The sequence below is a fragment of the Leopardus geoffroyi genome, chromosome A2 (genome assembly GCF_018350155.1).
Source record: "Leopardus geoffroyi isolate Oge1 chromosome A2, O.geoffroyi_Oge1_pat1.0, whole genome shotgun sequence".
Taxonomy (NCBI): Eukaryota; Metazoa; Chordata; class Mammalia; order Carnivora; family Felidae; genus Leopardus; species Leopardus geoffroyi.
The window spans coordinates 36,321,515-36,348,790 of NC_059331.1; the positions used below are offsets into that span (position 1 = coordinate 36,321,515).

A 27,276-nucleotide genomic window follows, 5' to 3' on the forward strand; every position below is an offset into this window, starting at 1 on the left:
AGTCCGTGAGTTCGAGCCCCGCGTCGGGCTCTGTGCTGACAGCTCGAAGCCTGGAGCCTGCTTTGGATTCTGTGTCTCCCTCTCTCTCTGACCCTCCCCCTTTCATGCTCTGTCTCTGTCTCAAAAATAAATAAAACGTTAAAAAAATAAAATAAAAAAATAAAATAAAACCCGGGGGTACCTGGCTGGCTCTGTTGGTAGACCATGCCACTCTTAATCTCAAGGTTGTGAGTTCGAGCCCGACATTGGGTGGAGAGATTATTTAAGAATAAAATTTTAGAAATTGAAAAAACCAAGTTTCAAGTGATGTTACATCTTAGAAGGGTGACTTATCTACGTGCATACCTTCCAGAGGACACTGAAGAAGTTAAAATCTTCACCTAATTTTTAGGGTAGGAGTCGGTTGATGGAAAAAGTGTAAGTAAGCTGCTTTACCTGTCTCTTGACAAAATCTGTGCACTGAAGCAGTAAGCTATGAATTTGAATCCTCTTTTCCCTTTGCACATCTAAGAATAAATACCTCTTTTAGGACTATTAGCACTCGTTGAAATCCCTGACTTCATTAATACTGTGGCTATACAAACCGGGCTTTCAAGAGCTTCAACTACTAACAGTAAGCTTTTAAACATGTTTAGAGCACTTTGCCCAACAGCATTTAGCCTCTTGATGTAAAATATGCTAAACACAAAGTTTTATTTACAGCAGCCCTTTCTTAACCTGCTTTGCATGCAAGGATGTTTTATCGAAACAGTAACATTGGAGAAAAAAACCTCTCAGCCACAGGCTATTGTAAAACCTGATTGAAACTACAGCTATTCAAATGTGGATATTTTGCACACACTAAACTATCTTTAAAAAATGTAAACACCATATTTCTTTCCCATGGCCTGTCCTTCTAAATAATGTATTTTTTAACTTTCCCAATTAGGCCTATTCTCTCCTAGCCTGTTTTGCTTGTTATGTACCACCTATGATTATATAAAAGGAGAAAGAAGGCAGGCACAACTAACTACTCACTTGGGTAAAGAAGAGAGAAAAGGCATCAATGTGTGGTTTTCTAATTTCTAATGTTCACGCCACTTCTATATAAAAGATTCTAAGGGTGCCTGGGTGGCTCAGTTGTTTGAGGGTCTGACGTCAGCTCAGGTAACGATCTCATGGTTGGTGGGTTTGAGCCCTGCATGGGGATCTGTGCTGACAGCTCAGAGCCTGGAGCATGCTTCAGGTTCTGTGTCTCCCTCTCTCTCTGCCCCTCCCCCCCACCCCTTCAAAAAATAAAAAAAAAACATTAAAAAAATGTTTTGAAGTCAGATTCTATGCATCTGGTGACTAGAATGGATAATTAAGGGCTCTAGGAACTTGGAAAGAGGAAAGAACACTGGGTTTGGAGTTGTCTGGAAGATTTTTATGGAGGATTATGACCTGATCTGGTCTTTAAAGATGGGCAGGCCTTTTGTAATGGAAAGCAGGAGGGAAGTGTTTTGAAGGTGTTCTACAGAAGGGCTAACAAGAGCAAAGGCATAGGCTGTGCATGAGGATGTCTTATCAAGAGGAGCATAAAGAATGTGTGGCAAATATGACTAAATTGGAAACAGACAGTGGAGGGCCTTGACTAATACAGTAAGAAATTAAAAGCTAACCCTGTAGCAAATTTCCTTTAGAAGATTTTTGAGGAGAGCAACAAGATCAAATTAGATGCATAGACTAAACACATATATGTGTGTGTATATATGTATATGTTTTATATGTATTAGCTAAAATTAAAAATTTGTCAATAATTATTTATACAAAACTTTTAACAAAACAAAACTAACATGCTCTCTGCCTTTCTCCCTCTATATATGGAAACGGAAGTATATGCGTGTATGAGTATGTATATGTATATGTATGTGTGTGTATACATATACGGTTTTTCCCATTGCTTTCCCTGGAAACACTATTTTCTCCATGTCCTGTGCCTTAACTGCTCTGCTCCTCACAGATAAACACACACACACACACACACACACACACACACACACACACACATCCCTTTCTGAAATACGATCCACCAGGGGAATGACCAAGAGAGCAAGCTAAACAGGGCTGGGGACTGAAAATCCTCACATGATTCTCCAGAGAAGAGCTCATTCACCATTCTTCCATTTCAAAGCATCAGCAGGTCCTGGAGCCCAATTCACCCTTCACGTATCCAGAGAGTGAAACATGATTTGTGCCCTTTAAGATACCATGCAATGAATTACAGCAGGAGATGGAGGGAGAAATACTTAACACTTCTATAGTATTTATTGTTATTTTCCAGAAGAAAGCAAAACAAACATTTACGAAAACAAAAATCTCTTTGAAACTTCTGTTGCTGGAAGCGTGACTGCATTTTTATCTCAGTCACGCAAACTGATTGGACATAGAGAATGGTGTCCCAGAATAGTAATTTTTTTTTATCTCCTCCTCCCTTTTCAGCCCCTATTTTGCCTCTGCCTTTACAAAATGCTCCGATCAGATGTCAGCCCGTTCCCGCTTCCACCACCTGGCTCCAGAAGTATGCTGCTCAAAGAGTCTCCGAGCTCTGATACAAGAGTCATTATCTCAGATCCTTGCTCTTCTAGATGATTCTGTTGCCACTTATGCCAGCTCTTTTGGCAGTTGCACCTGTGGATTGAAGTAGTTGAAGAAAAGGGAAAAAAATTAATCTTGGAAATTCAAGGGTTTTACAGCAAAAATGACAAAAATTACTATGTGTCTGAAAAGTTACAGAATGGATGAGATATTGGGGCCAGAGAGCCACTCACATTATAATAAAACAACAGTAACAACCACAATCACCATTCAGTGGGCATTTACTGATACCAGGGACTGATCTAAGGGCTTGAAGCACATGGTGAAGCATATTATAAAAACAAAAGGGCAGATGTTGGAATCCGCCTGGTTCAAATCCTGATACTGGCACTCCTAGCTGTGTGGTGCTCAACATCAGTTTTCTCCACTGTAAAACGACAGTAACAGTATGTGTCTAACGGACAAGGCTATTTTAAGGATGAAGTGATATAATACAAGCTAGTAGTCAAGATCAACACTTCAAAAGCAAGGCTATCATACAATAGCCTTGTAAAGAGGGAACAGGCTCAGAGAGGAGAAACAATTTGCCTCGCAGCTAGTAAGTGACAGAGCAGGATTTGAATCGAGATCTGCCTGATATCAGTATCCAAGCCTTAACCACGAAAAAATACCACCACAAAAGTATAAAACATATATTCTTTTAAAAACTGGTCTTTCTGGGGCGCCTGGATGGCTCAGTCAGTTAGGCATCCGGCTTTGGCTCAGGTCATGATCTTGTGGCTCACAGGTTCAAGCCCTGCATCGGGCTCTGTGCTGACAGCTCACAGCCTGGAGCCTGGAGCCTGCTTCAGATTCTGTGTCTCCCTCTCTCTCTGCCCCTACGCCACTGGCACTCTGTCTCTGTCTCTCTCTCAAAAATAAATAACATTTTAAAAAATTTAATAAAAAATAATAAAAACTGGTCTTTCCTTCTTGAAATGCATTTCTAATTTGAAGCTCAATTAAATTTTAAAAATAAAACATCACTGGGAGAAGCCCTGAGGCAAAAAAAAAAAAAATTACAAAAGAGTAGCAAAAGTCTGACTGCTATTTTAGTTTTGCTTGGAACAACTTAAATATAAGGCAAGTTGTTAAACAGTTTCAAGTGGTGTCACAGCTTAGGAGGGTGACTTACCTCGCATGAATGTACCTTCCAGAGGACACTCAGAGTTTGTACAATAATGACTAAGAATGTTCCTCCTCCTATTCCCCATGTCCACCTGCCAGTGTGATGAGCCATCTTGGCCATCTGCTATGGCCCCTCCTACAGGCAGTTCTCTGCCCATGACCTTTGGCTGGAAATTTCCCAACATCCTGCCTCCTGGGGAGACTTCTGATGGGTTGCTGCTGCCTGCCCAGCCTTCAAACCAAGGGGTTCTCCGTGTGCTTTGGCCCTCTCCCTCCTGGTGTCAGACTTTCAGGATGCGACGGTTGTGACAGCACTTTGGTAGGGCTCAACCATGGAGACACCGACAGTAAACACCAGTGAGCAGAAAATGCACTGCCCAGTATTTAAAGCGACTACAAAGTTGCAACAAATAACTAGAACAGTGTGTTCTTTGTATTGTTGAATGGAAAAAATCATTTTACATAATGTTATTATTTACATAATGTTATATAATGTTATGCATGGGAGGGTTCCAAATTAATAAAAATATTTTAAAAAGCAGAATGTGGCACTGGCCCAACAGAGTAAACCCAGATACATATTGATATATTTAAAATATGACCACGTTGGCAATTCACTGTGAAAAAGAATGAGTCATTGGTTAGCTGTCATTGGTCAGCTCTTTGGAAAAGAAATAACAAAGGAGGCTTTTTGCTCTCTATTTACTTCTAAAACTTAACTCTTTAACTCATCTGTAATATGGAATCTTTTTTTAAAACCAAAAACTACACGGGCACCTGGGTGGCTCAGCCAGTTAAGCGTCTGACTTTGACTCAGGGCATGATCTTGCCGTCTATGGGTTCAAGCCCTGCGTCAGCTCTGTCCTGACAGCTCAGAGCCTGGAGCCCACTTCAGAATCTGTGTCTCCCTCTCTCTTTGCCTCTCTTCCCCCCGCCCCCCACACGCTCATGTGCTCTCTCTCCCTCCCTCAAAAAAAAACATTAGAAAATTAAAAAAAAACTACAAATGCAGGAATAAAAGATGGGCAAGTATCTTAGTAATCTCCAAAAGAAGCCATTTCTAAGCCGAACACAAAAGACAGAAACTGTAAAGGAAAAGATAGCTAGCCTCGCTGTTATAAATACCAAAAACTTACAAACACATGAGAATCAGCGTGCAGTACTGTTAGGGGTCCTGTTCCCCCCTTTACTTGCTGGTTAAAACTAGTTTAAGAAAAGTATGTGTGGAGAGCATTACATAAGGCACACACATACATACACTCACAGAGACTGGGCGGGGAAGAGAAGATCCATCTCAGTAGGGGTTATTTAACTTGGCATGTGGATGTGAATTCCTCCTCTCAGTCAACACCTCAGTGGGTATCCAGGACAGAGAAAAGGAAAGGCTAGTTTGAGGAATTCACAGTCCCCTAGGAGACCTACACTGTACCCTTAAGAGGGCTGAACCTGAAGCTGAATGTGGGAGATTCAGTAAGAGAGGTGCAGATTAAGGATAATGGAAATAGAAAGGGAAAGTATTCACTACTGGTAACTTGTTTGGTTTCTTTTGTTGTAAGAAGTCGTAGTTGAGTCAAGCCTGTTGGGATAGATTTCAACAGATAGAAATAGAATTAAAGGTCATTTGAGTAGAAGGTATAGAGGCAAGGAAGGAAGTTCCTGTAGGGGAACTGTTAAAAGATGTGGTTTGTCGTGGAGGTCACGGAATTGTGACCATCAAATTGTGGCGTCCAAAAAAGTAGCATCGGCATCGCCAAGGAAGTTGACAGAAATGCAAATTCTCAGGCACCATCTAAAACCTATGGGATGGGGCATTCTAGAGGTGGGCTCAGCAATCCGTATTTAGCCTTGTAGGTGATTCTGATGCATGCTAAAATTTAAAATCACTATCACAGACTTCAGAAACGTTGTATACCATAGATTCTTTTCTACACTAGGTATTAGGAAATGGCAGCTCTTAGACTAAGTAATTCTGTAAGCATAGGCTCTTTCTAGGGGAGTTTGAGACGTGACATAGCTTTTTCCTATAGAGAGATATCCTCTAAAGGAGCAAAAACAATAAGGCAGGAAAAAAGTTGTTGAAGATAATGCTGGGGCTTTAGACCTGAACGCGTGAGAGAAGGAAGAGAGCATGGAACACTGGGAACCAGAAACACAAGAGCTTGGCTTGGGGACAAATTGAACGAAGTAGTCAAGAAAACCCCAGTGATCTAAGGGGAAAGAGAGATCCAGGGAGTGTCCCAGATTATGTGACAATTGAAACAAAGGGACAAGATAAAAATAGGAAGGAGAAAATTGTGAAAGGAGAGAATCCAGAAATCCTAAAGAGAAAGAAGATCTTGTTAATGAGGCAAAGAAGAAATGGCTAGAAATAAAGATAAAGACTCAAGAGTCTATAATGTGGCATCTTATAATCACAACAACTGCCAATGCGTCATTGAGACTTTTGGCTAACCAAGGCTGCTTAGGATATTATTAAACTGAAGTCTTTCCGAAGGAAAAATTTAGCTGTGTTTTTAGGCAATTGAGTGGAAGCCATCCAGAAATACATAGGTGAGCCCAAAGTGAAACTGAGTTAATGTTAAAACGCCTTTTCTGATTGGCACTGAAGCTTGTGTAAGATATAAATGCATGTAGCCTCGGTGAATTAAATTGTTGTCGCAGATGGAATTTTATTTCAGGGAGAAGTACAAAGACCCATCTGGGATGGTAGGCAGTGAGTGGTCCACAAAATTTTCAAGATGAAAAAAAAAAAAATCATACATTTGCCAGGGAAGGATAAGCCTGTATAAGCCTAACATCTTTGTTTTGGGCTGGTATCACACTGACTAGTTATTAACTTATAGGGAAAGGAATTAGTGATTATCGAATAAATTCACTTTGCTAGACAAGACAGAGAGTTTAAAAGCACAGCTAAAAACAAGAAGAGAAGAACCTAAAAAACTCTCCTGGAGCCAACTAAGTCATGCAAATGAGTGGAACAGGCCAGGTATTAGGCGGTAGGGCATGGTGGAGACAGAAAGACTCAAGAGTCCATCATCTATCTCAAGGGAGAAGCCAATCCCAGATCCACCTGATTAGTACATCCAAATGCGAGCCCACTGTGGCCAGATCTGATGTTTCCAGGGGTGCCAGGTGTCTCGATGTTATTACGTGGTATGTACAACAATACTCAAGCCAAACAATATAGGCCTGGAGGCTTGGCTGGCAATCTGTCAGTTCTCCATCCCTGGCCCACAGAATACATACATTCCTCTTAAGCTGAATTAAATGGGCGGCTTCTTGGAGGAGGTAGCATTTAAGCCGAGCAAGTGTACAGGTTTTCTTTTATTCTTTGCTAGCAACTTCATTTCAAAGTTCCCACGCCAGAAGCAAGCATGGGGACAGAATAGGCATTGGAAATGAAAAAATACAATTAAAAAATACAAACTGACTACTTGATGAGATCTCCTCTGGCAAATGCAAAAAGAGGATTTCCAAGTCCACAAGAGGAAAAGAGTTAGTCTTGTTTTTCCCTTTCAAGTTTCCTAAATAATAATACTAAATAATTTGTACATATGCTTTTGGACACTCAAGATTCCAGTGAGGAACACAGGGAAAAAAATCACATTTCAAAATTATTCTTTCATCTTAACCTCCTATTTGAAAACCCAGGGGTTTGGAGGGCATCTCTATCTACCAGCGCAAGCGTGGGGAGAAAAACCTAAAAACCTTTAGTTTAAGCTCTCCAAAATGAATGCTGTGACGTCTCCTTTGGCTGGCTAAAAAGATCCCTTTCTGCTCAGATTTTGTGATACCATCACCAGGGGCGTTTTCAGTGACATTTCCACAGTCCCCAGACCAGAAAGCATCTTTCATGCCATGATGTATTACAATAGCTGGTTGCACATACAAGCACGAACACACCATGGCCTTGAACCCTATTAGCGCTTCCATTAACTACACGGGCTGGCTGGGTTAGCAGAGCATGCGACTCTTGATCTCTGGGTCGCGAGTTCAAGCCCCACACTGGGTGGGGAGCCTAGTCTAAACAAAAGACTGTTTGGGCGTGCTTGGCTGGCTCAGTGGGGATAGCAAGCAACTCTTGATCTTGAGGTCATGGGCCCTAGCCCCACATTGGGTGTAGATTACCTAAATGAAACTTAATAAATAGAGTAGCTTTTGAAGAATGTCAAAGTTGACAAAATGTGATGGGTATGTACCAGTTCTTTGCACTATGTTTGAACTTCCGCAAGCCTAAAATGATTTCAAAATAACAACAATAGCTTTTAAGATCACGCTATGATTCATCATGAAAGCAGAGATTTATCGTGCATGTAGCAAAGCGCAAAATTTGATCAGTGGGGAGCAAAGGGACATTAGTGGAGTGAAGGTTTGTCAGTGGAATGATGCATTTTCACATTTCTGCAGAGCATTTTCCAGGACTACGTGGATGAAGTTGCGTGACATTCTGTATCTTAAATACATGCAAAGAGATACCTATTGCTGGCCAAACCAGGCAGCGGAAAGCAGGCGGAATTGCCAATCTGTTGGAGCAGATAAAAGACATTTCAAAGCAGAGGCCAATGTGCAAGGGCATCATTCAAAAATCACGCCAGAGTTTACTTTGAAGCATGTTTCCTTCTCAGTGGACCGTAAAAACAAAACACAGCTTAAAACTGGTAACCTCCTAGAATTGATCAAAAAGGGGAAAATGTAGTACTTAGCAGGGCGTTGCACTTTTATAAGTATCCTTGGGAATTTATTTTATTGCCCTCTGTTCTGGAATCTGAACTCAGAGTTGAATTGCTTTCAGCTGACCAAAAGGCAGAGTGTCCTGACTATGGAAATTACAAAACCAAGACCCTAAGCTCCATGAGGCCAAGACTGCACCTGTCTTATTCACCCCAGTATTCCTGACCCCTCGGATGGTGCCTGACATGTAAAAAGTACTATGGAAATATGTGTAGCATTAATGAATAAGTGAATGGGTACAATGAGACAGACTCTAGGAAAAGCAGACTTGCTCACTACAACACTCCCTGGGAAGGCAGGGAATTGGGTCAGATGATCATCTGAACTTGTTTATCTCTTCCACTCTGAATCCACAGGCCACCTCTAATGTAGATTGTAAAAAGACTTCCCTTCACTCTTTTTAGACTGTTATTTTCTGATGGTACAGCCTCCCAGGCAGCTCCCAGATGCTTTACCAATGATTGGTTGCACAGTAACAGAGCTAGTTTCTCTCAAAACAACAGTCCAATCCACCCCCTACAGAGGTCTGGCTGCCGGGGAGACGAGCAGGTGCAACAAGTCTTGATGTAGTACCCAAGGGCAGGCAAAGAACTCTTGCCTGACCTCATGGGACCTCTAGTGTTCTCACCCTGGCTTCTGCCCTAGGAAGAACCAGAATCCTACCACACACAGGAAAGTCATCTTTGATTTGGAGGAATGGAATGTTGTCAATTCTGCATTACTAGCAGATGGGAATAAGGAACATACATATGTAGAACACATCTTGAAAAAATTGAGGCTCCCTCTGATGAAATCATGTACAGACTAGTCTGGCTGAATTACACACTAGGATTTAAAACTGGGGCACCTGGGTGGCTCAGTCGGTGAAGCGAGCGACTTAAGTTCACGTCACGATCTCACGGTTTGTGAGTTCGAGCCCCATGTTGGGCTCTGCGCTGACAGCTCAGAGCCTGGAGCGCATTTCTGATTCTGTGTCTTCCTCTCTCTCTGCCCCTCCCCCACCCACACTCTGCCTCTTTCCTTCAAAAATAAACAAACGTTTAAAAAAAAGAAAAATTTTAAAATAATACAGTTAATTATCAGCTACCTGTGACCTTGGGACACACACCTTTCAGATTCCATAAATGCTATCATTTCCTCAACTTAACCTGCAAGGAATAAAATACTTTCATGTATCAGCAGCAGCAATAGTGAATCATTGTAAATATTAAAACAGAAATAGTAGTTAAAACTCCATTAATTCATGGAGACACTAACTTGAAGTTTGCCATTTGTCTGGCTGTCTAAATAGTGAAGAATATATGAATGCAATTGTACGTAGTCTCTCTTCGTCTACTAAAAAAGTACCAACTATCTTTAAACAGTTTGGAAGCCCTCAGTTATTTACAAATAAGGGGCCTGATTTAGGCTTCATTCTTACTTATTCCTGCAACAGGTTCCTCAAGATCTCTGAAGGTCCACTTTATGGCTGGGGCAAATAAAATCTTGATCCTCAACTTGGAACTGAGTGTCCAAGTCAATTCTACCACTTTCTACCTGTATCTCCAATACTTGGTATTTAACTTCTCTAAGCCTCAGTTTCTTTTTAATAACGTGTGGAGACTAATAACACCATATAGGGTTGCTAGCCCTATAAGATAATTCATATCATCAATCTGGCCCATAGTAAGTACCTAATAAATGTTAGCTGTTAGTATTATTATTACTAAGGTGTACAGGTGTATGTATGCCCAAGAGGACAACTAGTAATTTAGGTCCCCTGGTAATGTTGATGGGCTTCTTCCAGTTAGTCACACTTATGAGAATGTCCTCGCATTAAAACAAGCAGGGAGGGGCGCCTGGGTGGCTCAGTTGGTTAAGTGTTTGACTTTGGCTCAGGTCATGATCTCATGTTTCATGAGTTCGAGCCCCACATTGGGCTATGTGCTGGCAGCTCAGAGCCTGGAGCCTGCTTCGGATTCTGCGTCTCCCTCTCTCCCTGCCCCTCCCCTCCCCTACTCACACTCTCTCTCTCAAAAATAAACAAACATTAAAAACAAAAACAAAAACGAGCAGGGAATAGAGGTGGGATACACTGGCTGGTGCTTGCTCCCCATTCCTCTTTCCCTCTACTTACGGGTTTAAGGTAGGCGACATTGCTGTGACGAATGTCATTCAAGAGCTGATCTCTGGGAGTGATTTCCACCAACGGGGGCGGCCTATTTCTCGGCACTGGCTTCAGTGTTCTGATGACGTCTTTGAGGTTGGTTTTCTCGGGGGGTTCTCTGGCCTCTGGCATCCGAGATTTGCGCTGGATTCTCTTCAGCTTCACCACCCGGAAGGAGTCAGGGTCCGTCCTGTACTTCGGAGGCTGTGATGGCTTCTTCATCATTTCGTTCTGCCGACTGAAGGGGACTGCCTGGGGGTTGGGAGGCTGAGGAGGAGGTTGGAGGAACTCCTGCATCCTGGCATCCGGCATGGGTCCTCCCAACCGCTCCCACATTCCAGGAGGTAGCCCCAACCCGTTCTCCAGCATGGCTATCAACTTCCTCTGCTCTTTCAGTTGCTGTTGTCTTTGTTCCTCTTGTCTTTTCTGCCTTTGTTTATCCTGATTCCTGGTGAGCAGGTTGGTTACCACCATTCTGGGGCCCGGGAGCTCAAAATGGTAGCCCATCTTCAGGAGGGTGGTGTTGGCCTTCAACAGTCTGGATATTTCCATCTCGGCATGGTGGCCCAGCATGTGCCTTTGATTGTGAAACCGAAGTTCAGTGAGCGTCTCGTTGAACTGGAGACACCTCATGATGGCCACAATTCCTTTACCTGTGATGAAGTTGGACTCGATGTTGAGAGTGGTGATACTCCTATTTTCCCGCAACATGTTAGCCAAGGCAAACGCGATGTTCTCATCGGCGCCCACGTTTGCTAAACTGAAGGTTTTGACGTGTTTGTTTTTCTTCATTGCGTTGACAAAGTCCAGTAACATTTCCTTGGGGATGTTTTCAATGTTGTTCAAATTGAGCTCCTTCATATCGGGATCATTCTGTCTAACTCTCCTCAAGCTCCCATCCAGGTCCGTCTGGTTTCCTGAAGGCCTTGCACTTACCTTTAAAAAACTGGTGTCTAGAGCTAACTTCTTAGGATCTAGTTTTGATATTTTCTTCTCGCTCTTTTCTTGGACCTCTGGCCTGTCTTTCTGTTCTTCGAATGCTTTCTTAGCTACTTGTGGGGAGCTGCTCTCGCCGTTTCTGATTTGCTCCTTTCCCTCACCTTCCTCTCCTCTTTGCCACTTTTTATCTTCCCTGCCATCTCCATCCTCATCATCTTCATCCTCATCCTCCTCATCCTCCTCATCCTCCTCATCATCTTCATCATCTTCATCTCCTTCATCTTCTTCACCATCCTCCTCATCTGGTTCTTGGACATTGTCGCTGCCTTTCGATTCTCTTTTATTGGCTGTGATTTCATTGTTGAGCTTTTCTTTTAAATAGTGGGACACGTGTCTATTACCTGTGCCTCTTTCTTCATGCTGCTCTTGAGTGCCCACCTAAAAGAGAGTTTGAGCAGGGTTAGAACACAGGGCAGTGGAGAGATATGAAGCAGAGCAGTAGCTACTAGAAATAAGAAAAAGGTTTATTATGAAGTCGGGGAAAAAAAAACAAAGGAACTGTATGTATAGCATTCCGTTTGTATGTGTATACGTATATAAACACATATACAACATATCAAGTTTATAAAATATTGGGGAAAAAAGTCTCTTGTAATGTTTACCAAATTAGTAGTTATCTCGTAGAAAGAGAGCTAACTGGGAAGGGAAGAGCACCTGGCTGGTTCATCAAGGGGGGGGTACAGGACTCCTGACCTCAGAGTTGTGAGTTCGAGCCCCACATTGGATGTAGAGATTACTTAAACAATAAAATATTTTTTTAATGTTTTTATTTTATTTTTGAAAAAGAAAGACAGAGCACTAGCAGGGGAGGGGCAGAGAGAGAGGGAGACACAGAATCTGAAGTAGGCTCCAGGCTCTGAGCTATCTGCACAGAGCCTAATGTGGGGCTGGAACCCACGACCCGTGAGATCATGACCTGAGCTAATGTCGGACACCTAACCAGTTGAGCCACCCAGGTGCCCCAAACAATAAAATCTTAAAAAAAAAAAAAAAAAGAAAAAGAAAAAGATAACTGGGGAAGGGACACATGGGTGTCTCAGTTGGTTAAGCATCCAACTTTGGCTCAGGTCATGATCTCGTGGTTTGTGAGTTCAAGCCCTGCGTTAAGCTCTGTGCTGACAGCTCAGAGCCTGGAGCCTGCTCCGGACTCTGTCTCCCTTTCTCTCTGCCCCTCCCCAACTCACACTCTGTCTCTGTCTCTCTCAAAAATAAATAAACATTTAAAAAAATTAAAAAAAAGATAACTGGGGAAGGGAAGCATTTGGGGGATTTTTACTTTTTACATTCTATAATTCTCAAGTGTTTGAGTGGTTTCCTTTTTAAAACAAAATATGCATACTCATTTTGTAAGCAAATATAACCTAAATAAAGATGAATTTTTATAGCCATACTACACATACAAACACATTTTTTTTCGGTTGTGTTTATCTCATCACATATATTTTTTTTTTTTTCTTTTTTTTTTTTTTAAATTTTTTTTTTTTTTTTCAGCGTTTATTTATTTTTGGGACAGAGAGAGACAGAGCATGAACGGGGGAGGGGCAGAGAGAGAGGGAGACACAGAATCGGAAACAGGCTCCAGGCTCTGAGCCATCAGCCCAGAGCCTGACGCGGGGCTCGAACTCACGGACCGCGAGATCGCGACCTGGCTGAAGTCGGACGCCTAACCGACTGCGCCACCCAGGCGCCCCTCTCATCACATATATTAAACTGAAACCTAATTTTGTTTTCAGATTCTGTATTGTTTTTTCAAATGGTATTCAATTCTGGAAGTGACCCAAAAATGATTTGCTGTGAGAAAACCTCACAGGCTTATCTTTCAATACATTGAACTCTTGGTTTTATATATAGCTGAATAGGCATTTTTGTACTCATAGTCCCGGGTTACAGAATAATTTACTTATTGCCTTCAACAAAATTTGCATTCCTTAAATTCTTGCTAACCTAATATAATGTGTACATCACGATACTTATCCTGAAAATGTAACATATTGTGGGGAAAATGAGAGCACCTTGGTATTTTGAAATATATCAAAGACCTAGACTTGGGTTTTTTGGTTTTTGTTTTTGTTTTTTTCTTTTTTGGTCTCAGCTCTGTAACTGCCCTGGCTACTCCAAGGACAGGCTTGTTAGTCAGTTTCTTTTGAAACAAAGTATCTAGAGACAGAGCCAGCTACAAAAGAGGACAGGATTATTTAGATATTTAGCAACAATTGCTTAATGTAGAAAAGAAAATGGCAGCCTTTAATCAATAATGTTTATTAGATTCTTGCCCAACAATCAGGGTGCTTTCCTATACCACATGTGTAACTCGTTGGTGTCATTTCAAAAGCTCATATAGCATTTTCAAGCAGTAACTTTCTTATCGCTTCTAACACTGTAGGTTGGAAGTTGCAACTGACAACAGTTATCCTAAAACCACCTAAAGCCTTCACCACTGCATTTCTCATCTGTCCCAGGAGGGGGAGCCAATCATCAAGCTGTTTAAATTATACCAAGGGAACAAAGTGTTCAAAGTACTCAATTATTTTTCTTTTTCTGAAATTCACATTCATATAGAATTGTCTTCTAGTCCAGTTGTAAAATATCTGGAGATTATACCTGAAACTGGAATCTGATCAAGCAAGCAATTTATTTTCTTAAGTTTAGTACATGTTTAAACTCTCCTAACCATGAAGATAGTTCATAACTTTCCTTAATTACAGCCTACATAAGAGCAATGAGACAAGATATCTATATCAGCAGGCATAACCAAAAGAGACTTTACCTTTGGAGATCTCTGTCTTCTTCTTTCTATGTCATTTGTAAGTGGAACATTTAAAAAAGTATGCTAATATACAATCGTCTCATAGATTCAACCATAAATTCTAGTTTTCATATAAAAAACATATTTAAGAAAGAACCATCCTTAAAACAACTCTTTCATAGCTATCAGTCTCTAAACTTATTACTGATAGCCAATAAGCTGTGTTAATATTGAATTTTTAGTTATTTAACTTGGTTAACTGTAAGTTGTGTGGTGGGTCTTCAGAGGGGTTTAAGACCTTGGCCGTTGTACGTGAAATACTGTATATGGATGCATATGCAGAAGAAGGGGTACAGAGTTTTCATCAGCTTCTTAAAACAGCTTGTGAGCCAAAAAAAAAAAAAAAAAAAAAAAAAAAGGAGTCAAGGACAAATGCTTCTGGGTTATGAGTTAATTCATTAAGTATCATGTCTGCAGAATACAGGCTTTCCTACACGGTGAACCCCATAGTAATTTAAAAAAAAAAAAGAGACATTGACAAGCAATTACCACTTTTTCTTCCCAATTCTACCATGTAAGTGTTTCAGGAAGTTTCAATCTGGCATCTGATTAAACATTATGGATTTAACCTAGAAGAGGCAACACAACAAGAGAAAACCATGGAGTCTTGAGAAATGACAGTCGCAACACGGACACCTGTTGCTCAGGCCCAGGCAGCCGTTTCTCTGTTGTACACAAATCCCTGGTTACCTGGGATGGCACAAAGGTGACAGGGACACGTTCGTCTTCCAGCATGCGTCTCGATGCCTTTTGCCAATACATATAATCCATAAGAGATTTATGGTCAAAGTTTCCCGTGGGTGGCTTGTCGGTCTGATCCTTCTGAATCATTCCCACAGGAAGCCTGGGGTCAGGGGCCATGACTTCCATTTCCGACTGCAGTTTCTTTAGCTCTTCAGGGGATAAGTTGGCCAAGATTTCATCTTCATCAATCTCCTCATCAAACAGTTCCTCTTGATCTGAATTCCTGCTGTGTTCTGACATGATTGTTTTTCTCGATATTTCTCTGTGTTACTAGAGAAGGAAAAATAACCAAAGACTCTCAAAATCATCGACTCTCAAGGAGTTCCCCCAGTGAACAAGCAATCCAGGTTAACGCTGCTTTGAGAGATGTTTTTCCCCCCTGAGAATCCCAGCAGCGTGTGCTGAGCAGCTAGGGGTGACTGGAGCTAAGCTTATGCCGTATCTATATTAAGCAGGGCTTGACTGGATAGGGTCAGTTTATGGAACTACTCTGCCGCTCTCATTTTGGCAACTTGAGTCAGCTGTGCAAATCCATCTGACATTTCAGTGCAGCTGCTTAGGTTTGCCAGTGAGTAACCGGTCTAGACAACCTCTACAGGAATCAAATTAGCGCTCTTCCCGTGTGCTCTTACACGGTCATACCCAAACGCACGCCAGCCCATAAACACATACCCCAACCCCACAGGGGGAGACCGCTTCTTTGTATTTAGAGGATGAAAGCAACTTACAGTATTTTGGAAGGAAGATCCAACCACCGACTTGAGTTCTGTTGAAGTGAAAAGTTCACTTGAAGGTGGAACGGGAGCTCTCAGGGTTTCCCTCTTCGCTACAGTGTGACTCTGGATGCAACCCTGCACACAGCAGAGAAGAGGTCTGGCTGTGTCACTCCTTCCCTGCGTAAGCTGAACCTTCGCAAGCTGTCCTTGTTTGCATCTAGATCCTGTGATCAAACAGATGGGGGCAACCAGCACTTGAATTTCCACCTCTAAGTGAGGAGTTTAATATTTTACATGATTTGTTTTTCTTGTTAAGTATCCATCAAGCCGGGATAAATTAAAGTGGATCACAAATGAAAGACAAAGCAAAGCAAACAAAAAACAAAAACAACACCCAAACCATTCCAGTACTGGAAGAAACGATGAAACGATTTTTTGTTTTTAAATCTCAGAGGGCAAAACGGCAATAGTTACCCAAATGACAAATGCACATTTTTTTTGACTCGGCAATTCCACTCTTGGGAATTGTATCCTACAGATAGACTGTAGATGTGGGTGAAGTGACAGGTGCACAGACTTACTTAATATAGCAAAGTACAGAACTTTTGTATACTGTTATTTGTATGATAAAGGGTAAAAAAAAAAAAAGTATGCATACATACACATTTTATCACCATAACAGATCCTTGGAAAGATACACAAGAAACCATTACCCTCCATACTTTTGGAGAGAGGAGCTCCTTGTCTGGGAGACAGGGCTAGGAAAGACTTTGCTACTGTATACCCTTCTATAATCACCAACTTTGGGACTTTATGAATGGAATCCTTAGTCAAGCATTTAATGCTTATTTTAATGCTTATTTGTTGCTTATTTGTGCATTTATTGTACAAAAGTTAAGATGACACAGGGAAGTATAAAGAAAATAAAATTTTCCCCTTAGGGCATCACTAAAAGCTACCACTATTAACATTTTGGTTCATCATCCTACTCCTTTCTTCCAGGCATATGAACTAAATAATCTTTTGTCATCTTTTTTTTTTTAACCTACAAAATCAGGATTTCTTCCATAGGATTTTTTCTACTACTATTACTACTTTATTTATCTATTTATGTATTTAGTGTATGGGAGTGGGAGAGAGGGCCAGAGGGAGAGAATCTTAAGCAGGCTCCATGCCCAACAGGAGGCTCAATCCCACGACCCTGGGATCATGACCGGAGACGAAATCAAGACTCAGATGCTCAACTGACTGAACCACCTACATGCCACCATAATTTTGAATAGCAGTCTGTTAAGACTTTTTATATGGATATACCATACTTTATGTAACCTATCCCCACCTGTCGAATATTTGGGCTGTTTTCTTTTTCAAGTTTATTTATTTATTTTTGAGAGAGAGTGAGCACAAGCAGGGGAGGAGCAGAGAGAGAGACACACACAGAGTCTCTTATGCTTTGGCTCTCTCCCACTCTAACCTCTTTTTTAAAAAAAAAATTTTTTTAACGTTTATTTATTTTTGAGACAGAGAGAGACAGAGTACGAAAGGGGGAGGGTCAGAGAGAGAGGGAGACACAGAATCCGAAACAGGCTCCAGGCTCTGAGCAGTCAGCACAGAGCCCGACGCAGGGCTCGAAACCACGGACCGCGAGATTATGACCTAAGCTGCAGTCGGACGCTCAACCGACTGAGCCACCCAGGCACCCCTGATTAAATATTCTTAAATATAAATATATATATTTATCATATTTCTAAATCTTGATTTTTGGCATGTTTCATGTATATAATATACATACACAGACATATACATATATACACATACACACACACATATACAACTATTTAACAAAACATATGCACAAAAGGCAAACATGAGAGGTTTTAAATGGATGTTCTAATGTTTTCTTCCCATCCCAGGGATTTATTTTGAAACCCCCAAGGTTGAGAAGCTTTTCATAGACGTGGCTATATTACTCCCAAGAAAGGTATTACCAATTTACTGGAATGATCACTTGTAAAGTCAAGAACACAGGCACATAGTGGCAACACACTGTTGGCCTCTTGCCTGCAGGTCTTCCCATCATCCCCATAAAAGGGACCAATACATTTAGCTTAAGTGGGCAGGGAAGTAGACCAGCTTCCACATAACTGATTTGCAAACCATTATTTCATAGATTTAGTTTCACAGTGGTCTAAAGACACTTGACCCAGAAGAGTTTTGTGTTCAAGGAAGTTTGGGAAATGTGAAATTCTGCTTTTGCCTTTTAGAGATTTGTACAGCACGCGAGTTTTTAAAGCCTCGGAGAAATCACACACAAAATAAACCAATTTGTTTAACCCAGTATTTCCCAACCTAATTCATGCTACCACCCCAAGAATCATTTATTAATATCCTGTGCAAATAACTTTCTAAAATGCATACTTTGGGGAATACTGGTCTAAATATGAGAGGGGAAGATCTGGCAACAGCCTGCTGGATTCACATTCCAGCTGAACTCTTTAGTAACGATGTGCTCTTGGACAACTTAGCCCAATTGCCTCATCATATAAAAAGGATCTGAGGGGCATCTGGGTGGCTCAGTTGGTTGAGTTCCAACTCTTGCTTTTGGCTCAGGTCATGATCTCGCGGTCCATGAGATCAAGCCCAGCATGGGGCTCTAAGCTGATGGCACAGAGCCTGCTTGGGATTCTCTCTCTCCTCTCTCTCTCTCTCTGCTCTTCCCTTCTGCTCGCTTATGTGCTGTCACTCTCTGTCTCTCTCAAAATAAATAAATAAACATTAAGAAAAGGATCTGAAAATAGTTACCATATGCAATTATTGAGAGAAACAAATGAGATTAAATACGGATACATAAATTAAGTAGGATTGTCCATGGTACAGACCAAGCCCTCAACAAGTGTTAAATATTACTAGTCTCACCTTTCATGGATCACCACAGAAACATTTAAAGCAAAACAAAGGCAATTACAAGTTTAATCCATTTTATAAACCATTTCCGTGACAGAAACCATTATATTAACGGCAATCAACAAAAGGGCTTTAAAACATCTTGTTGCTTTTACAGAAAGCAAAGGGCTTTTAGATGGGATTGTGTATAAGGAAAGTAGAAAAACACCATCTGCATGTAAATATAAAGCTCTCCCAAGGAAAACGATCTGAAATTGTGGCTTATAAGCTCTCAGATGGAAATTCCGTTCTGGTGACCGAACGTTTTTGATGATCAAAAGCAGATTTAGGAACTGCTGTCAAGGGTACTGTTTCAGCTACCTTCAGTCTCGCTGAATGACTTTAGGAAGTGAGTACATCTTTCCCAGCTGCTTCCAGTGTGCATTTTACGCACGTGCTGACTGAGAGGGTTTCGCTGGTGCAATTAGCCTCATTTGACACACAGATGATTTAGCCATGCTTTCTCTTAATGATGTGGCCCGGCTGCCACCTCAGCAGCTTCTCACATCAGAATCCAACCACCATACCAAAAGCGAGCAGCCAGCTGTGCCACAACTCAGTTTTATCGTCAGGTAGGGCATCGGAGATCAGAATCTCTGGCAGAGGTTATTAACTGCACTGACGCCCTGTGGCCCGCAGAGAAGCTACTGATTCAGACTTCTCTGGTTTGGGTTCAGGAAACTGTATTTTTTTTTTGAAAGCTCTCCAGGTGAATGTGATGTGTCAATAAGCCTGGGAATCACGGTGCTACTGCAAGCCACCCATTTCACAGATCAGGCTCCGAGAGCTTAAGGAACTGCATTCGATGAAGTTCACAATGCACTACCCCAAAATACAGCACTTGGGAATATGGAATAGTTTAACCTGAAGGTGCTTGCGAAAAGGCAGGGGTAGGAGGGACTCTCTGACCTCCTCCCTGCCCCCAACAGGTCAGAAGTCCCTCCCATGAGAGGTGATCTCCCTTTACCCAAAGGGAAGGAGCACCCTTCTCTCAGAAGACAGAAGGACTCCAAGAGGAATCCAAACTGACAAGACTTGCTAGATTTCCCCCAGTTTACTACCTTGAGCTCATATCCTTTGCTCGGGTGATGTTTTTCCCTCATTTTCTACTCTTCATTAAACTTAACATAAAATCACTCAGGTTTAATGTTTCTTGGGGTCTTCATTTCCGTTTGTAGGCTCGTCATGTAAAACTTATATTCAGTACATTTGTATGCTTTTCTTTTGTTAATCTGTCTTTTGTCAGTTTACAAGGTTGTAGCTGGAGAACCTTGAAGGTAGGAAGAAAATATTTTTTTCCTCACTTACACTAGTCATGTCGGCTCTATGCTTGTTTTTTTTCTCTCTCTTTTTTTTAATGTTTTTTATTTATTGTAGAGAGAGAGCGCGCACGCACACACAAGTGGGGGAGGGGCAGAGAGAGAGGGAGACACAGAATGTGAAGCAGGATCCAGGCTCCGAGCTGTCAGCACAGAGCCCGATGCGGAGCTCGAACTCACGAGCCATGAGATCATGACCTGAGCGGAAGTTGGATGCTTAACCAACTGAGCCACCCAGGGGCCACTGTGCTTCAGTTATTTCATCTGTAAACGTGGGATAATATAAGGTACCTACTTTAGGATTTTTGAAAAACCTGAAAGACACAATCCGTGGTAAACACTTAACATTAGTTATGATTACATTTTCACAAATAAATTGTATGGATTTTTTTTCTGCCTAGAAAGTGCCCAATCCCTAAGAAATATTGTTCAAGACTGAGAAATAAATGGCTTTCAGTTTTATTCTTTCCAAACAGTATACAGAATACATGTAAAAGAAAGATGTAGGGGTGTCGGGGTGGCTTAGTTAAGTGTCTGACAATGGATCTCACTGTTTGTGGGTTCGAGCCCCGCATGGCTCTGTGCTGACAGCTCAGAGCCTGGAGCCTGCTTCGGATTCTGTGTCTCCCTCTCTCTCTCTGTCCTTCCCCTGTTTGTGCTTGCTCTCTTACTCTCTCTCCCTCTCTCAAAAATAAATGAAAATATTAAAAAATTAAAAAAAAAAAAAGAAAGATGTAAAGCTGGCTACATTTATGAAAAGTCCTGATGGTAAGAGGAAGCACTTCCTCTGATCCATTTATTTTTCCATCCCACATTCATTGGGGATGGGGAATACCGTGGATAAGGCGCATCCTCCCACAGCCCCAGGCCCTAGGTGTCAATGAACCTGACTTCTATAAATAGTTTCCAAATGTTACTAAATAAATCAGTTCTGTCCTGTTTGTGGCATGCTATTCTCTTGTGCAATTTCATCTGGATCGCCAACATTCTGCTCGCTGGCTGCAAATTGCCCGAAGATTTTGCGAGTGCGAAATAAATGGCTGGCTCTCTCCTCAAATTGCCCTGACCCACGGTTGCATTGCCTCAGGATGGACTCAGATTCGGGAGGCCCTTGTTTCTCTACGGCCAAAATACCCAGCCTGCCTTGCTTTTTACCAGTCCCCAGAGTTGCTCAAGTGACGGGAGGGTATTTACTATTTTATCTTAATTGTTTTTATAAGCCATCTCAAAATTGTGAAATTAAATTCATCAGATTTCGGTTTAATTTCAGTGATGACTTAATTCTATCTCTGAAGGGTGTGAGGACATGATTCCTACTAATACTGCAAGATGGATACTTTTGTGAATCTCATTTTACGAATATTGAAACCGAGGCATAGGCACTTGAGCTAAAGACTGACTGCCTCTCAACTCGGGGCTCTTAAGCAGTGTCCTCTGGTACTCTGTTACTTCCTTATTCAGTCCCGCAGAAGTGACATCTCATGGTAGACTGCAGTCACACAGCACAGACAGCAATTGTTCTGCTTGTTGGTGCAACTTAAAAATGGCGACCACCGGTCCAAGTCATATAACCATCAACGGCAGTGCTATCATCATCAACCCAAACACTTATTCAGAATGTTGACTTTGTAAGGTTTCCTGGATCAAATTGGTCTGGAGAAGGCTGGGTTAAAGAAAGCTAGAGAGATTACTTAGCCCCAAAGTTGTTCCCTAATGGGAATTGTGAATCTCTCGACTGAGAAGGTATTTGTCTTTTCTGAACTGATGACCACAAAAAACTTTCTAACACAGGACGTATTATAAGAGTAATGTTCCTCAGAATTCATTTTGTGACACGTTGATCTAACCAGGTCATATAAAATAAAGAAAACAGGATATACGTGTTTCCATAGGAAAAGAGGCTGGAAAAAAATTCTTTAAAATGTTCCAACTCCAAGGGGAGGCATTACCAATGCTTTTTATTTTGTTTCATTTTTTTTTTAATGTTTATTTATTTTTTAAGACAGAGAGAGACAGAGCATGAACGCGGGAGGGTCAGAGAGAGGGAGACACAGAATCTGAAACAGGCTCCAGGCTCTGAGCTGTCAGCACAGAGCCCGACGCGGGGCTCGAACTCACGGACCGCGAGATCATGACCTGAGCCGAAGTCGGCCGCTTAACCGACTGAGCCACCCAGGCGCCCCTATTTTGTTTCATTTTTTAAAAAATATCTATTTTTGAGACAGAGATAGAGTGCACACATGCTAGAGCACACATGCACTTGAGCAGGAGAGGGGCAGAGACAGAGGGAGAGAGAGAATCCCAAGCCGACTCTGTGCTGACTCGGGGCTCAATCCCAGGAACTGTGAGATCATGACATGAGCAGAAATCAAGAGTCGGAAGCTTAACCGTCAGAGCCCCCCAGGTGCCCATGTTTCATTTTTTGATCCAGCCTTTTCCACATTTCCAGAATAACAAATAAATGGCTGCGTTTACATTTTAAACACAGGGAATAACCCCAGATAATCTTTAAGTCAGTTTCAGAACAACTGCCTTAGTCTTCTAACTTGGGCCATGAGTATCCTGCTAAAACAGGGAAAAAATAAATGCAGGTCTGATCGGACATGCAGAACAAAATACTTTAACCCTTCAATCATCAGCATCTTTTAAAACAACCCATTCATACTTTTCTATGGCATGTGTAAATGCAACAGGCAATGTCAAGATTTTCTTTTTGGATGCCTCACCAACATGACATTCCCCAACTCCTTTGATTAAAGTCCACATTCTCAAAGGCAGAGTTACTAAATAAAAAAAAAAAAAAAAAAATTAAAAACTGAGAGCAAGCTCGAGATTTCTTTTGGGTTGTTTTGTTTTTTAGAGTGAGAGAGAGCGCAAGCAGTAGAGGGAGAGAGACAGAATCTTAAGCAGGCTGTATGCCCACCACAGCCTGCGTAGGACTCAGTCTCGTGACCCTGAGATCATGACCTGAGCCAAAACCAAGAGTCACTCACTTGACCCACTGAGCCACCCAGGGGCCCCAGGCTTAAGATTTCTTGATAGATGTCTACAGCACATTTTGCCGTAAAAAGATTTCTCCAGTCAAGCTGCAGACTCACAATGCAGATTTAAGTACGTTCACGCATTCACGTACATTCACCAAGCAAGGGTGATTGTGCCACATTGTGACTGTACGTAACGCCACTGAACGATATACTTAAAATGGCTAATCTGGTAAATTTTATGTTACGTGTACTTTCCCAAAGTAACAAAAATTAAGGATAGTGCAATACATTTAGGTAGCATATTTTATTTTGAAAGATCCTTACAACTTTCGATATTTAAAAATGTGTTCACAAACTGTATTACAGTGACCTGGAAACGACCTAAATGCCCAGCAATGGGGAACTAATTAAACTATATCCTATTCCTACCACTTAATACCACAAAACCTGTTTTAAAAATTGGTATAAAGCTGTTTTACTATGGAATCTTGTGTACAGTTTATCACGTGAAAATGCCTAATATTAAGTGGAATAATTTTTTAAATTTAAAAAGCATGTAAATATAATCTACATATATTTTATATATAAACATAGAAAAAAGCCTGGCAGAATCTATACCAATATGAAACGGGGATTCTTATTTTCTTCTTTAAACATTTCCAAATTACGGGCACGTGGGAGGCTCAGATGGTTAAACATCTGACTCTGGATGTTGGCTCAGGTCATGATCTCACAGTTTATGAGATCGAGCCCTGTGTTCAACTGCGCCCAGCTCTGTGCCGACAGCACGGACCCTGCTTGGGATTTTCTCTCTGTCTCTCTCTGTTCCTCCCCTCCTTTGGCTCCCCCCTCTCTCCCTAAATAAATAAATAAACTTAAATAAAATAAACATGCCCAAATTATTTGAATATTTTGCAAGGATACATGTATTTTTATGATTAGAAAAACAGTAAACCCTATTTTAATGATATCCTGATAGGGGTCAATTTTTTATCACTAAAATGTAGACTATTCTGTGGGAATGCAAGCTGGTGCAGCCACTCTGGAAAACAGTATGGAGGTTCCTCAAAAAACTAAAAATAGAACTACCTCACGACCCAGCAATTCACTAGTAGGCATTTATATAAGGGATACAGGTGTGCTGTTTCGAAGGGACACATGCACCCCCATGTTTATAGCAGCACTATCAACAATAGCCAAAGTATGGACAGAGCCCAAATGTCCATCGATAGATCAATGTATAAAGAAGATGTGGTATATATATATACACAATGGAGTATTATTCGGCAATCAAAAAGAATGAAATCTTGCTATTTGCAGCTACGTGGATGGAACTGGAGGGTATTATACTAAGTGAAATTAGTCAGAGAAAGATAAAAATCATATGACTTCACTCATATGAGGACTTTAAGAGACAAAACGGGTGAACATAGGGAAGGGAAACAAAAATAATACAAAAACAGGGAGGGGGACAAAACAGAAGAGACTCATAAATATGGAGAACAAACTGAGGGTTACTGGAGGGTTGTGGGAGGGGGGATGGGCTAAATGGGTAAGGGGCACTAAGGAATCTACTCCTGAAATCATTGTTGCACTATATGCTAACTAATTTGGATGTAAATTAAAAAAAAATTAAATTAAATTAAAAAAAATAAAACAAATAAAATGTAGACTATTCTCTACAGGCCTGATCATGGAAGGGCTAGCATGCCCCCTGTTTTCCTATGTTTAAGTGAAAACTTAAGAGTGGGTTATACCTGGAACTGATAGAACATTCTAGATTAATTATACTTATACAAAAAAAAAAAATAAAGTGTAAAAAAAAAGAATGGAGGCAATCTTTTTGAAGGGGAAGACAATAAGTACATGGGTCAGGGAGTCAAATTATGGAGGGGGGGAACCTCAGCAAAATCAGTATTTTGAAAATTTGTTCACTACAGATTAAGTTACTTTATAGATTTTTGACAAACTTTTAAGATAATCCTATTTAATATGTTTAGAGAAAGAAAATAGAACTTTTTTTCAAAATAATTATAAATGATCAAACAAGAAAATATAAAAAAAATAAAAATCTTGGAAATAAATAATATGGTTATGGGAATAAACCATACAATGACTAGGATAAAGCCCACCTGGCCACAGAGTGCATTTTTGAATGGGAACATAGAACTGACATGTTCAGAGTATGGTAGGATTACAGAAGAGCTAAGGTACAGAGGATGATTCTAAGGCTCCCAGATTTAACAGAAATTCCAGAATAAAACAGTGGAGAGAATGATGAAGAAGCAGCATCTGAAAGAAAATTATTGCTAATTTTCCAGAATTGAAGAAAGACTTACATCCTCTGCATAAAAGTGTTTTCTGAATACTGAGCAAAATAGGTTTTGAAATATTTAAAACCATCTGCAATTTTAAAACATCTGCATCTGGCCATACTTAGACAACTAGTAAAACTAGAGAACTCCAAAGAAACCACGAGAGAGGAAAGTCATTATCTACAGAATAACAAAGACTCAGAGTGACAGTAGACATCTTAGTCATACTAATGGGTGCAAAAAGTCAAGAGAGTAATATCAAAAGATACACAGGCAAGAGAAGCACCAAATTCAGGGGAGTGGCTGTCCTGGGGCAGAGAGAGAGAGGAGTGAAAAGGAAAGGTTACCTGGGACCTCAATGCCAACTATGATGTTTGACTTGTTCAAAAAATATTTGAAGCAATGTTGATGGGCATGGAAAATGGCGCAGCCTCTATGGAAAACAGAATGGCAGTTTCTCAACACATGAGAAATGGAATTACCACATGATCCAGCAATCCCACTTTTGGATGTATACGCAGAACTGAAAACAGGATCTCAAAGTGTTATTTGCACATCAGTGTTTATGGCAGGCATATTCACAATATCCCAAAGGTGGCTATTGAGCCAGCCCAAATGTCTATCAACAGAGAAGTAGATGAGCAAAATGTGGTATATACACCTAATGGAATATTATTCAGCCAAAAAGAAGGAAAGTCATGTCCCGCAACATAGATAAAACTTGAAAACATTATGCTGAGTGAGAAAAAGCCAGTCACAAAAAAACCCAAATAATGTATGATTGCACTTATAGGAGGCATCTTCAGGGGTCATATTCATAGAGTCAGGAAGTAAAATGGTCGTTGCCAGGGACTGGGGAAAGCAGGAAGTGGGGAGCTATTTGGTGGATACTGAGTTCCAGTTTTGTAAGATGAAAAACTCTGGAGATGGCCACACAAATATGTTAAAATACTTAACACTACTGAATGCACACTTTAAAATTAATAAGGTGATAAAAAATGATTAAGGTCATAAATTTTAGGTTATGTGCTTATTACCACAATTTAAAAATTATCTGAAAACACGTTGAGTGAAAAATATTTAAAGCAAGTAACTTGATGATAAAGATGTGCCCACTATTGTTTATTAAGTAAGAAAATATTTGCAAGTGAGTTACCTGATAAAGGTTGAGTATCCAAAATATATAAAGAACCTATACAATTCAACACCCAAAAATGAATAATCCAATTAAAAAATGGGCAGGCAACATGAATAGATATTTTTCCAAAGAAGACATCTAGATGGCTAACAGACACATGAAAGGATGCTCAACATCACTCATCATCAGGGAAATGTAAACAAAACTACAGGAAGATACCACCCTACACCTTTCAGAATGGCTAAAAGCAACAACACAGGAAACAAAAAATGTTGGTGAGTAACAAGAGAAAGGGCAAGCTTCTTGGACTGCTGGTGGGAACGCAAACTGGTGCAGCCACTGCCAAAAACAATATGAAGCTTCCTCAAAAAGTTCCAAATCGAACTACCCTATGATCCAGCAATTGAATTTCTAGGTATTTACCCAAAGGATACAAAAATACTAACTCAAACGGATACATGCACCTCGATGTTTATAGCAGCATTAACTACAACAGCCCAATTATGGACTCAGCCCTAGTTTCCAGTGCCTGATGAACGGATACAGAAGGTGTGGCATATACCTACAATGGAATACTATTCCATGATTAGAATTGTAAGCCATAAAAAAGAAAGAAAACTTGCCATTTGCAACCATGTGGATAGAGCTAAAGCATAGTATGCTAAGTGAAATAAGTTAGAGAAACACAAATGCCGTACGATTTCACTCACGT

The 27,276-nt window shown here is 40.8% G+C and overlaps 1 protein-coding gene across 1 annotated transcript; it reads right to left on the reverse strand.

The window, feature by feature from the left end:
* Window positions 1-2,264: 2,264 nt before the first annotated feature.
* LMOD3 (leiomodin 3) lies at window positions 2,265-15,986 on the reverse strand. The gene is made up of 4 exons (XM_045493494.1): window positions 15,878-15,986; window positions 15,096-15,419; window positions 10,571-11,977; window positions 2,265-2,649 (listed from the first exon to the last, which is right to left on the reverse strand). The coding sequence occupies exons 2-4, from the start codon at window positions 15,387-15,389 to the stop codon at window positions 2,623-2,625; spliced, it is 1,728 nt and encodes a 575-aa protein (XP_045349450.1). The 5' UTR covers window positions 15,390-15,419; window positions 15,878-15,986; the 3' UTR covers window positions 2,265-2,622.
* Between the last annotated feature and the right edge of the window lie 11,290 nt (window positions 15,987-27,276).

Bases quoted from the DNA above. Each gene is read 5' to 3' on its own strand.
- LMOD3 (XM_045493494.1), bottom strand. From the start codon at position 15,389: ATGTCAGAACACAGCAGGAATTCAGATCAAGAGGAACTGTTTGATGAG. The intron at 11,978-15,095 runs GTAACCAGGGAT...ACTCTCTTTTAG, and splicing joins TCACCTTTGTGCCATCCCAG to GTGGGCACTCAAGAGCAGCA. The intron at 2,650-10,570 runs GTAAGTAGAGGG...TTCAATCCACAG, and splicing joins ATGTCGCCTACCTTAAACCC to GTGCAACTGCCAAAAGAGCT.